Source organism: Coregonus clupeaformis, chromosome 38, assembly GCF_020615455.1.
Source record: "Coregonus clupeaformis isolate EN_2021a chromosome 38, ASM2061545v1, whole genome shotgun sequence".
NCBI classification, from domain to species: domain Eukaryota; kingdom Metazoa; phylum Chordata; class Actinopteri; order Salmoniformes; family Salmonidae; genus Coregonus; species Coregonus clupeaformis.
The window spans coordinates 2,254,425-2,269,258 of NC_059229.1; the positions used below are offsets into that span (position 1 = coordinate 2,254,425).

At 45.6% G+C, this 14,834-nt stretch overlaps 2 protein-coding genes across 3 annotated transcripts in view; both read left to right on the plus strand.

Annotated features, from left to right (window-relative positions):
- Window positions 1-6,497, plus strand: part of LOC121553934 (beta-1,3-N-acetylglucosaminyltransferase lunatic fringe) — a 23,681-nt gene extending 17,184 nt beyond the window's left edge. Inside the window, exons 4-8 of the mRNA XM_041867326.2 lie at window positions 35-188; window positions 3,618-3,703; window positions 4,060-4,225; window positions 4,653-4,738; window positions 5,281-6,497. Of these exons, the coding sequence (XP_041723260.2) occupies window positions 35-188; window positions 3,618-3,703; window positions 4,060-4,225; window positions 4,653-4,738; window positions 5,281-5,347 (559 nt within the window). The 3' untranslated portion in view covers window positions 5,348-6,497. The remainder of the gene's footprint in view (window positions 1-34; window positions 189-3,617; window positions 3,704-4,059; window positions 4,226-4,652; window positions 4,739-5,280) is intronic.
- Window positions 1-14,834, plus strand: part of LOC121534260 (zinc finger protein 501) — a 644,805-nt gene that overhangs the window by 520,981 nt on the left and 108,990 nt on the right. The gene's annotated exons all lie outside the window — the stretch shown is intronic.

The following is a 14,834-nucleotide window of genomic DNA, read 5'->3' on the forward strand; positions in this document are numbered from 1 at the left end:
TGACTGACTGACTGATTGTTGTTAACCCTTCTAGGTGGTTCTGCCATGTGGATGATGATAACTACGTGAACATACGCCCCCTTGTGAAACTCCTGTCTCACTACAGCCACACCCACGATGTCTACATTGGCCGGCCTAGCCTCGACCGACCACTAGAAGCCACCGAGAGGTTTGGCAACTCCCACACGGTAAGGGACCAGGAAGTAATGTGTTCACTAACCTAAAACTTGTTTTTCTTCTCATTTTAACCATTCTTTTGTTTTTGTGACTATATAATAACCCAGCAAGCACATTTGGTTCCTTGGAAGTTGTGGGAATGTAAGTATTTGGTTTCCCATTGGTTCTGGGAATGAAGCCATATGTATCCTGACTGGTAAAACGTAAAGTTTTTTTTTACGTTTTGAGAACGGAAGTTAACATTTAGCCTGTTCTGGGAACGTACATTTTGAGGTTGCAGGGAGGTTTTCAGAACGTTTTGCTATGGTTCCCTGAAAGTTTTCCTGGGAGGTTTTATTAACGTTCTGAGAACTGAAATTATAGGTTATTTGAAGGTAATTCAAAAACATTATGAGAACATTCTCTAAATGTTGTGAATGCTTAAAGGTTATTTGGAGGTTTTTAAATAACTTTAAAAAAACTTTTAATGAGTGTTTCAATAACACTGCTAGCTTAGTTTGGGTTAACTGTTTTGAACTCCAAGCATAGATAGGACACATGGAAATGAATTTGCTTAGGCATTAATCATGCAAACCCATTGCTTTATTATTTTGTGAGAATCAAACCTATCATCTTCTGTTCTCTATCCATGGAATTAGTCCACTGCGCCACCAAGATGGAGTTAGCACAAGCGGAGAATTTTAGTCTATTCAAACAAACCCCATTAGTGGGCACGGCCAATACACCTGAACACACTTAACAATATAAAGAGAGTTTTGTTGACGCATCGCGAGTGAGCTACAGGCAGGAATCAGCAATGAATCCCAGTAATGAGCCATCTATGGACAGAGAGCGAATCGCCCAACTTATTACTCCCACCCTGGGGAGATTGATTTACCTCTTGAACCCAGTGAACACCATTGAACGCGGGGTACCAGAGGGGCATTAAACATGGACAAGCTTCCAACACACGTTGTGCTTCCGTGACACTCTATAGTCTGCATGAATCCCGGGCCCCCTTATGGGCAATGGCTGACATAGTACACCGTTTGCCGTAACAAAACGTGGGGACACTGTTGTCACAATAATGTTTTTGTGGAGCGTTGCACTGCTCGCTCACACCCGTGCTAAGACCCCTCTCTCCAGGTTACCCAAGCCAGCTCCTCGGGGGCTGCTTCCTCATCGAATGAGCACGCAAGCCGCACTGTCTCCACTCCCTCCAACTCCAGGAATTGAAAATAGTAATGGGGTTGCCATAACGACGGGGAGCACTAGAAAGCTTAATTCACTGGAAGTTATGCATGCTAGCCAACGTTAGCCAGGAGGCTCTTTAGTCTAAGCTAGGCTAGCTAGCATCTTTGACCGCAGCACGGTCCGTTTAGAATAACCAGGCAACTTAACGCTACGTATACTAAACGGGAGAGCTACCCAAGCAACTCCACCGTGGGGAGGCAGGAATAGCTAGCACGCTATGCAGAGCTTGTTAGCTGGCCTGGTCTCGAAAGTCTATGTAGGACCGGATCACAGAGGTGAGACCGGCCCCTTCACCGACAAGTAAGAGAGGCAAGCGGTGCTTGACCGAGACAGAAACAGGCGGCGGTGGGTATCCACCGAACCTGGCTGCCCTCTCTCTTCGAGTAGCCTCCCGTAACCGGTGACAGAGCGCACAGGAGCCGGGTTTAGTGCGGGCAGCCACCGCACACACCACGCCCAGGCAGACAATACATTCGGCTCCGGCCAAAGACCGAGTCTATGTCGACGTCCCACTACTCAGACTCGGCTGAGGTATGGGCACCCGGGAGAGGAAGTCACTATCGGAATCACCAAGCCCACCCTATAGAATGCTACACGATTGTCAAGAGAACCTGCGTGTAGACAAGCAGGGAAAACGGTGCCAGTCCTGCACATGAACAGATTTGAGTAAGGGCATGCCAGAGCATGCACCGAGCCGAGACATACAGGTCAACAAACGTGAGTATCTCTTTATTCATTTGGGCGTGGTCACGAACCCCAACCGGGCTTAGCCTTCGTCGTCTAGCTCGCATTTTTAGCCATCTTACTCATTGCTATAGCCAGGCCAAGAAATCCGAAGAGAAACTAATTGTTTGTGATTAGGAAACTATGAGAACCATACGAACTCCAGCAGACAACATCCAGGGTGTGAGCACGCTCTACCACAAAGCGACAATATAGTTGGCGCAACGTAAGACAGTCTCGTCTTACAGTTGTTTGTTTTAGTAGCGTGAATTGTTCCTGTTCACACCGAGGTGAAGAGTGGAATAATTGAAGGAATAAATCAGAGCCTCACGCTTATCACCTGTGGAAGGCGGGGCTTCCACTGAGGCGCGGATTTCATTGGCCTTGTCAGGCGTGATTTTAGATCCTTCAACCGAAGTCACAAGAGTGCGACTCCCTATAGTATGTTCTACCGAAGTTGACTGACTGAAAGGGAACATATGGTTCTCATAATATGATGTACTAGTTGGGTGGTTCTCAGAATATGATGTACTAGTTGGGTGGTTCTCAGAACGTTATGTGCTAACTGGGTGGTTCTCAGAACGTTATGTGCTATTTGGGTGGTTCTCAGAACGTTATGTGCTAGCTGGGTGGTTCTCAGAACGTTATGTGCTAAGTGGGTGGTTCTCAGAACGTTATGTGCTAACTGGGTGGTTCTCAGAACGTTATGTGCTAGTTGGGTGGTTCTCAGAACGTTATGTGGTAACTGGGTGGTCCTCAGAACATTATGTGCTAACTGGGTGGTTCTCAGAACGTTATGTGCTAGTTGGGTGGTTCTCAGAACGTTATGCGCTAGCTGGGTGGTTCTCAGAACATTATGTGTTAACTGGGTGGTTCTCAGAACGTTATGTGCTAGTTGGGTGGTTCTCAGAACGTTATGTGCTAACTGGGTGGTTCTCAGAACGTTATGTGCTAGTTGGGTGGTTCTCAGAACATTATGTTCTAATTGGGTGGTTCTCAGAACGTTATGTGCTAACAGGGTGGTTCTCAGAACGTTATGCGCTAGTTGGGTGGTTCTCAGATCGTTATGCGCTAGCTGGGTGGTTCTCAGAACATTATGTGTTAACTGGGTGGTTCTCAGAACGTTATGTGCTAGTTGGGTGGTTCTCAGAACGTTATGTGCTAACTGGGTGGTTCTCAGAACGTTATGTGCTAGTTGGGTGGTTCTCAGAACATTATGTTCTAATTGGGTGGTTCTCAGAACGTTATGTGCTAACAGGGTGGTTCTCAGAACGTTATGCGCTAGTTGGGTGGTTCTCAGATCGTTATGCGCTAACTGGGAAGTTATATACTGTATTTAGATATATATGAATAATATTGAATATGAATGTATGTGTGGGTTTCCATTTATATTTGTATGTATCTGCCTATATAATGTCATATATTTTGTTTATTACATGTTAGTAGTATTGTGTGTATTATATATGCATGTTGTGTGCTTTCAGCGTCCAGTGCGTTTCTGGTTTGCCACAGGAGGGGCAGGGTTCTGTGTTAGTCGAGGTCTCGCCCTCAAGATGAGCCCCTGGGCCAGGTGAGACTGTGTACACTATAGTGTGTTTGTGTGTGTGTGTGTATTTTGAGACTCACAGTGGGTTATTCTCCTGCTTTTCTGTGAGTTAGCGTACGTAAGTGTGTTTACGTGTGTTTATTTTGGAAGTCACAGTAGGTAGTTTCCACACATTATGACATATTCACTCTCTCTCTCTCTCTCTCTCTCTCTCTCTCTCTCTCTCTCTCTCTCTCTCTCTCTCTCTCTCTCTCTCTCTCTCTCTCTCTTTCCTCTTTCCTCTTTCCTCTTTCCTCTTTCCTCTTTCCTCTTTCCTCTTTCCTCTTTCCTCTCTCTCTCTCTCCTCTTTCCTCTCTCTCTCTCCCGGTCCCTCTCTCAAGTGGAGGTAATTTCATGACAACAGCTGATCGTATTCGTCTCCCTGACGACTGTACGGTTGGTTACATCATCGAGGCGTTGCTAGGGGTGGGGCTTATCCGCTCCCCACTGTTCCACTCTCACCTGGAGAACCTTCAGCTGGTGTCACAGACACAGATACACCACCAGGTACACACACACGCACACACACACACACACACACACACACACACACACACACACACACACACAGTAGTATTACTATGGAGTATGGACCCTGTTAAGCTTTGTGTCACAGTGCTAAATACTAGCCAATGGAACATGATATAGTATTGACCTTGTTAAGCTTTGTGTCACAGTGCTAAATACTAGCCAATGGAACATGATATAGTATTGACCCTGATAAGCTTTGTGTCACAGTGCTAAATGCTAGCCAATGGAACACAGCGCTAAATGCTAGCCAATGGAACACAGCGCTAAATACTAGCCAATGGAACACAGTGCTAAATACTAGCCAATGGAACATGATATAGCCTACTGAATGGAATGTTATTGTTTATTGAATACATTCTGACAGGTGTGTGTGTGTGTGTGTGTGTGTGTATTGCTGTTTCAGGTGACTCTGAGTTATGGAACGTTTGATAGTAAGAGAAACATAATCAGCATAAGAGGAGCGTTCTCATTGGACGAAGACCCTACCAGGTAATATAGACACACACACACAAATAGAGATGTATACACACACTGATACACTCTTTTATGTTCTAACAAGGCCAGTTTGATAAATAGCGTGTGTGTGTGGGTTTGTGGATGTGTGTGTTTGCATCTGAATGTGTGTGTATTTTGAGAGCCACAGTGGGTCGCTTCCCTACTTTGTCTAAGTGACTGTGTACGTGTGTGTGTTTGCGTGCATACATGCATGTGTTTTCAAGTTGTTGTATTAAAAGTTGCAGTAGGCAGTTTCCACGCATTGTCAAATTAATTTCCCTTCTCTCACTTCTTTCTCTCTCTCCCATACTCTCTCTCGCTCTCCCTCTCTCTCCCTCTCTCCTCTCTCTCCCTCTCTCTCCCTCTCTCTCTGCCCCTCTCTCTCTCTCTGCCCCTCTCTCTCTCTTTCCCTCTCTCCCTCCCCCCTCTCTCTCTCCCTCTCTCTCTCTCCCTCTCTCTCTCTCTGCCCCTCTCTCTCTCCCACTCTCTCTCTGTCCCTCTCTCTCTATTTCTCCCCCCCTCTCTCCATCTCTCAGGTTCAGGTCTGTCCATTGTGTCTTATACCCAGACACTCCGTGGTGTTCAGCCCTGACCTGGTACTGAGGTAGTGACCCCACCAGACCAGAGACACAGATTGGGGGATGGACAGAGGAGAGAACAGGAGAAACAGAGCCAAGATCCTCCCTCTGTATGGATTCAGAATGAGAGCATATTGTCATGATACGGTGCCTTCTGACGATAGGACGGCTTTCTTAAGGTCTCATGTCCTACTTGGTGTCATAGGGGTGAGTTGGATAGTTCTGGGGTTCCTAGGGCCTCCTCATGGGACGACACTGGATCTCTCCGTCACTGGATCCTTACACCCTCTAACCCTTGACCTCTAACCCCTTGTCCATCCCAGAGAGACCTAGTGGGGAGAAGAGACGAGCAATGTTGTTGTGAAGTTCCTGATTGCAGCTGGCTCTGTGTTGGACAATGTAGCAGGTCTAACTGAGAGACTGTTTTAAGGCACAGTGCTGTTGTGTTGCTGCACTCTGTTTTGTAGCCTGAGTACCAGTCTTTTTGTGTTGCTGCACTCTGCTTTGTAGCCTGAGTGCCAGTCTTTTTGTGCTATCATCAACTCCTTGTCACTCAATGTCATGTTTGGCTTGACCATGACATCAGTGCAGTTGGCATGGTAGGACAAACAGATCTGGGACCAGGCTATCTATTTTGTGAGTAGAAGTTTTAATATTTTTTAAACATTGGTTGCTAAGGAGATTGGTTCTACATCCTCTTTGGTGTTTCCACATTCCGCCTTCTGCATCTTGGGGACCGAAGGATATGCAAATTATTTACTAGTTTCTTTCCCAATATTAACGTTTATTGTGGATAAAAGAAAGTGATGTCAACAGACTCCGGATCTCGACCAGACCAGTAAAGTGCTGTGTTCATTTGCTTATTGTTAACAGTTTGTCGTTTGCTGTTTGTAACTTTTCGGTATTATCTTGTTATTCCAGCAGACTGCTGTTAATCAGACATCAGTTACAATGACTTCTCTGAGTTCTATGGTGACTAAGCACTTTGCTGGGAGTTATGAAGCACCAGGGCCTGTGTTAATGGAGCAGCTCTCAGAGGACGACTGATGATCTAGAAGGCCAAACTGAGCCTAGATCAGCAATCTTACTCTGAGATTCTTTATGAATATGAGCCAGAAATCACATCATACTGTATTGAAGACAGACCAGTCAAAAGTTTGGACACACCTACTCATTCAAGGGTTTTTCTTAATATTTACTATTTTCTACATTGTAGAATAATAGTGAAGACATCAAAACTATTAAATAACACATATGGAATCCTGTAGTAACCAAAAAAGTGTTAAACAAATCAAATATATTTTATATTTGAGATTCTTCAAAGTAGCCACCCTTTGCGTTGATGACAGCTTTGCACACAGCTTTGCACACATTCTCTCAACCAGCTTCATGAGGAATGCTTTTCCAACAGTCTTGAAGGAGTTCCCACATATGCTGAGCACTTGTTGGCTGCTTTTCCTTCACTCTGCGGTCCAACTCATCCCAAACCATCTCAGTTGGGTTGAGGTCGGGTGATTGTGGAGGCCAGGTCATCTGATGCAGCACTTCATCACTCTCCTTCTTAGTCAAATAGCCCTTACACAGCCTGGAGGTGTGTTTTGGGTCATTGTCCTGTCGAAAAACAAATGATAGTCCCACTAAGCCCAAACCAGATGGGATGGCGTATCGCTGCAGAATGCTGTGGTAGCCATGCTGGTTAAGTGTGCCTTGATTTCTAAATAAATCACTGACACCATCACATCTCCTCCTCCATGCTTCAAGGTGGGAGCCACACATGCAGAGATCATCCGTTCACCTACTCTGCATCTCACAAAGACACGGCGGTTGGAACCAAAAATCTAAAATCTGGACTCATCAGACCAAAGGACAGATTTCCACCGGTCTAATGTCCATTGCTCGTGTTTCTTGGCCCAAGCAAGTCTCTTCTTATTATTGGTGTCCTTTATTAGTGGTTTCTTTGCAGCAATTCTACCATTAAGGCCTGATTCATGCAGTCTCCTCTGAAAAGTTGATGTTGAGATGTGTCTGTTACTTGAACTCTGTGAAGCATTTATTTGGGCTACAATCTGAGGTGCAATTAACTCTAATGAACTTATCCTCTGCAGCAGAGGTAACTCTGGGTCTTTCTTTCCTGTGGCGGTCCTCATGAGAGCCAGTTTCATCATAGCGCTTGATGGTTTTTGCGACTGCACTTGAAGAAACTTTCAAAGTTCTTGAAATGTTCCGGATTGACTGACCTTCATGTCTTAAAGTAATGATGGACTGTTGTTTCTCTTTGCTTATTTGAGCTGTTCTTGCCATAATATGGACTTGGTCTTTTACAAAATAGGGCTATCTTCTGTATACCACCCCTACCTTGTCACAACACAACTGATTGGCTCAAACGCATTAAGAAGGAAATAAATTCCACAAATTAACTTTTAAGAAGGCACACCTGTTAACTGAAATGCATTCCAGGTGACTACCTCATGAAGCTGGTTGAGAGAATGCCAAGAGTGTGCAAAACTGTCATCAAGGCAAAGGGTGGCTACTTTGAAGAATCTCAAATATAAAATATATTTTGATTTGTTTAATACTTTTTTGGTTACTACATGATTCCATATGTGTTATTTCATAGTTTTGATGTCTTCACTATTATTCTACTATGTAGAAAATAGTAAAAATAAAGAAAAACCCTTGAATGAGTAGGTGTGTCCAAACTTTTGACTGGTTCTGTATATCTGTACATTTGCAATCATAGAATTAGAATGAGTAGAACGGGCCTCCCCATTCATGTCAATGATACCATAATTGGCAGACTGGCAGCCGTTCTAATTCTATGTTTGTAGTAGTATCATGAACCATGTTGGGAGGGACCAGAGAAGTGGAAACAGAAATAGAACGACTAGAACGGTCCTGGGACCTCTAACCCTGGTCATTTGACTGGTAAAACTCATGGGTACACTCACATTGGCTGCCAGTCCACCCATTATGCCATAATGAACTTGAATGGGGAGGCCTGTTCTATGGACCTGTTCTATGGATTATATTTCTGTGAGCGGAACATGTACATGTTCTCCTGTTCTTAATAAGTGTTCTGATGACTTCTCTCTCTGTGAGGTATTACATGACCCATAATGGGTTTCTTATTGTAGATTATTTATTAGAAACATTCTTCCTCAGCTGTGCCTTTATAGATAAAAGCCTAAATATTAATATCATCTGCTTTTGGAATGTGTTTTTGTTATTATTGTCGTCGGAAGTGTTTCTGATTGTGATTTTACTGCGTTGTTGTTGTTGGATGTATTCTCCAGTATCTGGACTATAGGACAAGTTTCTCAGGGGATTTGAACCCTGAATATATTGCCTTGTCTCACCACAGTGGTTGCTATTCTCTGCTTTTTTTAATAAAGCTTTATAATGCCTTATTCAGCCTTATAATGTCTTATTCAGCCTTATAATGCCATATTCAGCCTTATAATGTCTTATTCAGCCATATTCAGCCTTAAAATGCCTTATTTAGTCTTATTGACCTGAACAGGGTGTGTGCGTGTGTGTGAAGATAGAAGCCTGGGTAGATTACTGCTATTAATCACATTCCTTTAGGCCACGTCTGTCTGTTATATACACACACACACACACACACACACACACACACACACACACACACAGAGAGAGAGGCAGACACATGCACACAGAGGCTGACACACGCACAGAGAGAGACACACACACAGACAGACAGACAGACAGACAGGCGCACAGGCAGACAGGCAGACAGACACAGACAGGCACACAGACAGGCAGACAGACAGAGACAGAGACAGAGACAGACACCCAGACAGTGAAGGAATGTGTGTATGAGGATCTAACAGCAGGATGTGATGGGAGCATTCATGTCTGTCTGAGTCTGTCTGTGTGTCTGTCAGGATGGTGGGATAATAGCTGGTATCAGATGCCCCGCCCTCGGCATCCCACAGGTAGATAATAATAGGTGTTTTTCTGGAAGACCTTATTTAGATCTTCTTTTCCCAGGGACTTTCCTGGGTGTGTGTCTGTGTGGGCGGGGATTATTCTAGTGTGGGATGAGAGCTGATGAAACTACCGTTTGTCTTTGACTTGTTTTAATATCCTCTGAGTCTGATTACCCTCATTACATAGGGAGTAATGATCTATGTCTCCAGCTGGCCGGGATTCAGTTCTTATTACATGTGTTTGGGTAAATAAGGAGTAATGATATATGTCTCCAGCTGGCCAGGATTCAGTTCTTATTACATGTGTTTGGGTCAATAGGGAGTAATGATATATGTCTCCAGCTGACCAGGATTCAGTACTTATTACATGTGTTTGGGTCAATAAGGAGTAATGATCTATGTCTCCAGATGGACAGGATTCAGTCCGATCGGCCCTTTTGAGCTATGCACCTTTTCAACTGCAATATTCCCTCGTTCGCAAAAAAAAACGCATTCACCTGCATATGTTGGCTCAATCGTAAATGACATTCAAGCGTGCTATAATGCGAAATCTTCCGCGGTCTAGATTGAATCTAGGCCCTAATGTTAATGCCTAATGATAATGATGCAACAATACAACCCAATGTGTGGGCATCCTAGCTGCATGTAACCAGCAGCAACAGATGGATTCTGATTCTAGGAGACTAAACAAGAACCCAGAGGGACAATCAGATCTATTTATATTAATGAGTTTTGCCATCATAAAAGGAATCCAGATATTCTGCTGACTGTACATGGTTCTATTAGTCCGCTACACTCTTATTCCTGTCTCTTTTATAAACATTCTCTCTTTCTTTAACTTCAGAAGCAGGAAACGTTCCACATCTGTGTGTGTGCGTGTGTGTTTACGTAGGTGTGTGTGTGTGTGAAATCAGCCCTACAACATCTCTCTCCCATGACTGACCAGGCCACGAGGAAATGTCAATACAATCTGCTTGTTGTGATTTCCATGTTCATTATGTACTGTTGGCTACACATGTTATACATTATACATGTTACATATTATACATGTTATACATTATACATGTTATACATTATACATGTTACACATTATACATGTTACACATTATACATGTTACACATTATACATTACACATTATACATGTTACACATTATACATGTTGTACATTATAAATTACACATTATACATTATACATATTATACATTATACATGTTACACATTATACATTACACATTATACATGTTACACATTATACACGTTGTACATTATATATGTTACACATTATACACGTTGTACATTATACATTACACATTATACACGTTGTACATTATACATGTTACACATTATACATTACACATTATACATGTTATACATATTTTTCTGTCCATTGTGTATTTCAGTTTGCGTAATATTTAGATAAAGCCTGGAATAAAAGAAAAAAGGGTCTACCTTCTAGTATCGGAACCACACAGTATTATCTGAGCCACAGCAGAGATAAGAGAGTCTAACGTCAACAGATGTAACATGGATCTCCTCCTCTCTCTCTCTGGCTCTCCTGTGGACTAGCTGTGTGTTGGTCTCCTCCTCTCTCTCTCTGGCTCTCCTGTGGACTAGCTGTGTGTTGGTCTCCTCCTCTCTCTCTCTGGCTCTCCTGTGGACTAGCTGTGTGTTGGTCTCCTCCTCTCTCTCTCTGGCTCTCCTGTGGACCAGCTGGGTGTTGGTCTCCTCCCCTCTCTCTGGCTCTCCTGTGGACCAGCTGGGTGTTGGTCTCCTCCCCTCTCTCTGGCTCTCCTGTGGACTAGCTGGGTGTTGGTCTCCTCCTCTCTCTCTCTGGCTCTCCTGTGGACTAGCTGGGTGTTGGTCTCCTCCCCTCTCTCTGGCTCTCCTGTGGACTAGCTGTGTGTTGGTCTCCTCCTCTCTCTCTCTGGCTCTCCTGTGGACTAGCTGTGTGTTGGTCTCCTCCTCTCTCTCTCTGGCTCTCCTGTGGACTAGCTGGGTGTTGGTCTCCTCTCTCTCTCTCTCTGGCTCTCCTGTGGACTAGCTGTGTGTTGGTCTCCTCCTCTCTCTCTCTGGCTCTTCTGTGGACTAGCTGGGTGTTGGTCTCCTCCTCTCTCTCTCTGGCTCTCCTGTGGACTAGCTGGGTGTTGGTCTCCTCCTCCTCTCTCTCTGGCTCTCCTGTGGACTAGCTGGGTGTTGGTCTCCTCCTCTCTCTCTCTGGCTCTCCTGTGGACTAGCTGGGTGTTGGTCTCCTCCTCTCTCTCTCTGGCTCTCCTGTGGACTAGCTGGGTGTTGGTCTCCTCCTCTCTCTCTCTGGCTCTCCTGTGGACTAGCTGGGTGTTGGTCTCCTCCTCCTCTCTCTCTGGCTCTCCTGTGGACTAGCTGGGTGTTGGTCTCCTCCCCTCTCTCTCTGGCTCTCCTGTGGACCAGCTGGGTGTTGGTCTCCTCCTCTCTCTCTCTGGCTCTCCTGTGGACTAGTTGTGTGTTGGTCTCCTCCTCTCTCTCTCTGGCTCTCCTGTGGACTAGCTGGGTGTTGGTCTCCTCCTCCTCTCTCTCTGGCTCTCCTGTGGACTAGCTGGGTGTTGGTCTCCTCCCCTCTCTCTGGCTCTCCTGTGGACTAGCTGGGTGTTGGTCTCCTCCTCTCTCTCTCTGGCTCTCCTGTGGACTAGCTGTGTGTTGGTCTCCTCCTCTCTCTCTCTGGCTCTCCTGTGGACTAGCTGGGTGTTGGTCTCCTCCTCTCTCTCTCTGGCTCTCCTGTGGACTAGCTGGGTGTTGGTCTCCTCCTCTCTCTCTCTGGCTCTCCTGTGGACTAGCTGGGTGTTGGTCTCCTCCTCTCTCTCTCTGGCTCTCCTGTGGACTAGCTGGGTGTTGGTCTCCTCCTCCTCTCTCTGGCTCTCCTGTGGACTAGCTGGGTGTGTGTGTGTGTTGGGGTTAGGGGGTCGTCTGAGAATGTTTGACCCTTCACATTTTAGTCATTTAGCAGACGCTCTTATCCAGAGCAACTTACAGTTAGTGAGTGCATACATTTTCATACTGCCCCCCTGTGGGAATCAAACCCACAACCCTGGCGTTGCAAGCGCCATGCTCTACCATCTGAGCTACACGGGGCTCTTCACCTTTCCCCTTTGACCCGGTTTATGAGTCTCTGGCCACACACACACACACACACACACACACACACACACACACACACACACACACACACACACACACACACACACACACACACACACACACACACACACAGATAACACACACACCACACACACACACACACACACACACACACACACACACACACACAGATAACACACACACCCACCTACATACGTCTGTTTCTCTTTCTGTGGCTCCCAGACCCTGACAGACAGACAGACAGACAGACAGACACATCTTTTATATTCTCTCTATCATTTATGTGTGATGGTTTTTTAGCTCCCAAAACTCCCCTGTCTAGAATGTCCCAGGGGTTGACACAGTGGAGAGGAGGAGGAGGGAGGAGCTGAAGGAGAGGGAGGAGGAGGGAGGAGGAGGAGGAGGAGGAGGAGGAGGGAGGAGGAGGGAGGAGGAGGTGGAGGAGGAGGGATGACGAGGAGGAGGAGGAGGGATGAGGAGCGGGAGGAGGAGGAGGGATGAGGAGCGGGAGGAAGAGGAGGAGGAGGGATGAGGAGGAGGAGGAGGAGGAGGAGCTGGAGGAGAGGGATGAGGAGGAGGAGGAGGAGGAGGAGCTGGAGGAGAGGGATGAGGAGGAGGAGGTGGAGGAGGAGGGATGAGGAGGAGGAGGGATGAGGAGGAGGAGGAGGAGGAGGAGGTGGAGGAGGAGGAGGGATGAGGAGGAGGAGGAGGGATGAGGAGCGGGAGGAGGAGGAGGAGGAGGAGGTGGATGTTTTCCGGACTCAGTTAAAGAGTATAAGAAAGAGGCATTCTTTACAGTGTGTGTCCTGTTTTCTGTCAGCTAAATAGCTGATAACAGACTCAATGTAAGCTGGTTACTTTTTCCACTTCTTTTCATTTAAAAGTTTCAATTCGCTAGTCAGAAAAGTCTTTATAGCCTTCTCCCGCTAGAATGAACGGTATGCACCTCCTAGTGATCTATTGATAGGGCAGGCGCCTGTCAGTCACAAAGCAATCGATGACAGGGAAAAAGGCTGGTTTGTCAGTCTGCCGTCTGTCCCGCCTCTCGGTACCTGTGTTATTTTTGTATGCTGTGGTTGACTCACTTGGCTGCAGTCAAATGTATTTTCACTGAGGAGGGAGAGCTTGATGCTTCTCCAGTGAATGTAGACGTCCCGTGTAATGTGATGTAATGTAATTGAGATCCACTTCATTATTTGTTTTCTGGCACGTTCATTTATTTTCTATCGCATGTTTCATCGGCCTCTACAGCCACGGAGTCCGGGCTAGAAAACAGCCACGGAGTCCACAGCTAGTGTTGACATTCATTTATTTTCTATCGCATGTTTCATCGGCCTATACAGCCACGGAGTCCAGGCGCATAGGTGATGGTTTTGATTGACGACCGAACAGCTAGTGTTGACTAGTTTTGGCTCCGTAATATGCACACTGGTAGGCTACTACTGCTTTTTGCCGAATTATCTGCAGATAAAATTGTGAAAACATTCAATGAAGATGCAGGAACAGTAGGTAGTGGAGAGAGAGCCTCCTTCTGGTCCAAAATATGACAAAACAAAATATGCTATTATTAAAAGATATTGATATAGGCCTACTGAATTGATTAAAATGCTGACAATGGAGTAGTCAACTGCTGTTTTCTGTGTAGCAAAGCCCATGTTAAACACATTTTACATTTTTGTCATTTAGCAGACGCTCTTATCCAGAGCGACTTACAGTTAGTTACTGAGTGCATACATTTTCATACTGGCCCCCCGTGGGAAACGAACCCACAACCCTGGCGTTGCAAGCGCCATTCTCTACCAACTGAGCTACACGGGACTACCTGCTTCATTCTTCAATCAGACCTGTGGGTCTATTCATGGTCACCTGACTTTGTGCACCCCTACTTTTATAGTATCTGGACTGGAGTCTGGGGGTCCTGCCCAGGGGCGGTGTGTTCATTAGGGCGATATGGGCGACGCACTGCCAAACGGGAAAAGGAAGGGATTTTTTTTATAATCAATTATATCACGGCAACAGTAGTTATCAGTGTTCTAATCTAGACGTCTGATCTGCCACTAAATGTCCAATCAGGCTAAAGTCGTGCTTAAAATGGCCCCGCCCCTTTTGGGGCGATTTCAGTCAGGTTGAAAATCGCCCAGGAGTCTCTCATAGACTATCATGTAAAATCTTTTTTTTTTCAAATATCAGAGCTTTCAATACAATCTCTATGGGTTCCGGGAGGGCTTGCACTTACGCGCTTTCGTCATACGTAACATAACCATGAACGTAACTAAGAAAAGAGCGGGTAGCAGCGTCAATCAATTCACGTACAACTGTCAAGATGGCTAGCTTTGCGAGGCAAAGATGAAACTGAGGGCTCCACCAACCCTGGTATTTTTCTTGGACTTGTCAACTTTGTGGCACAATTAGATGAGGTGTTTGATGAC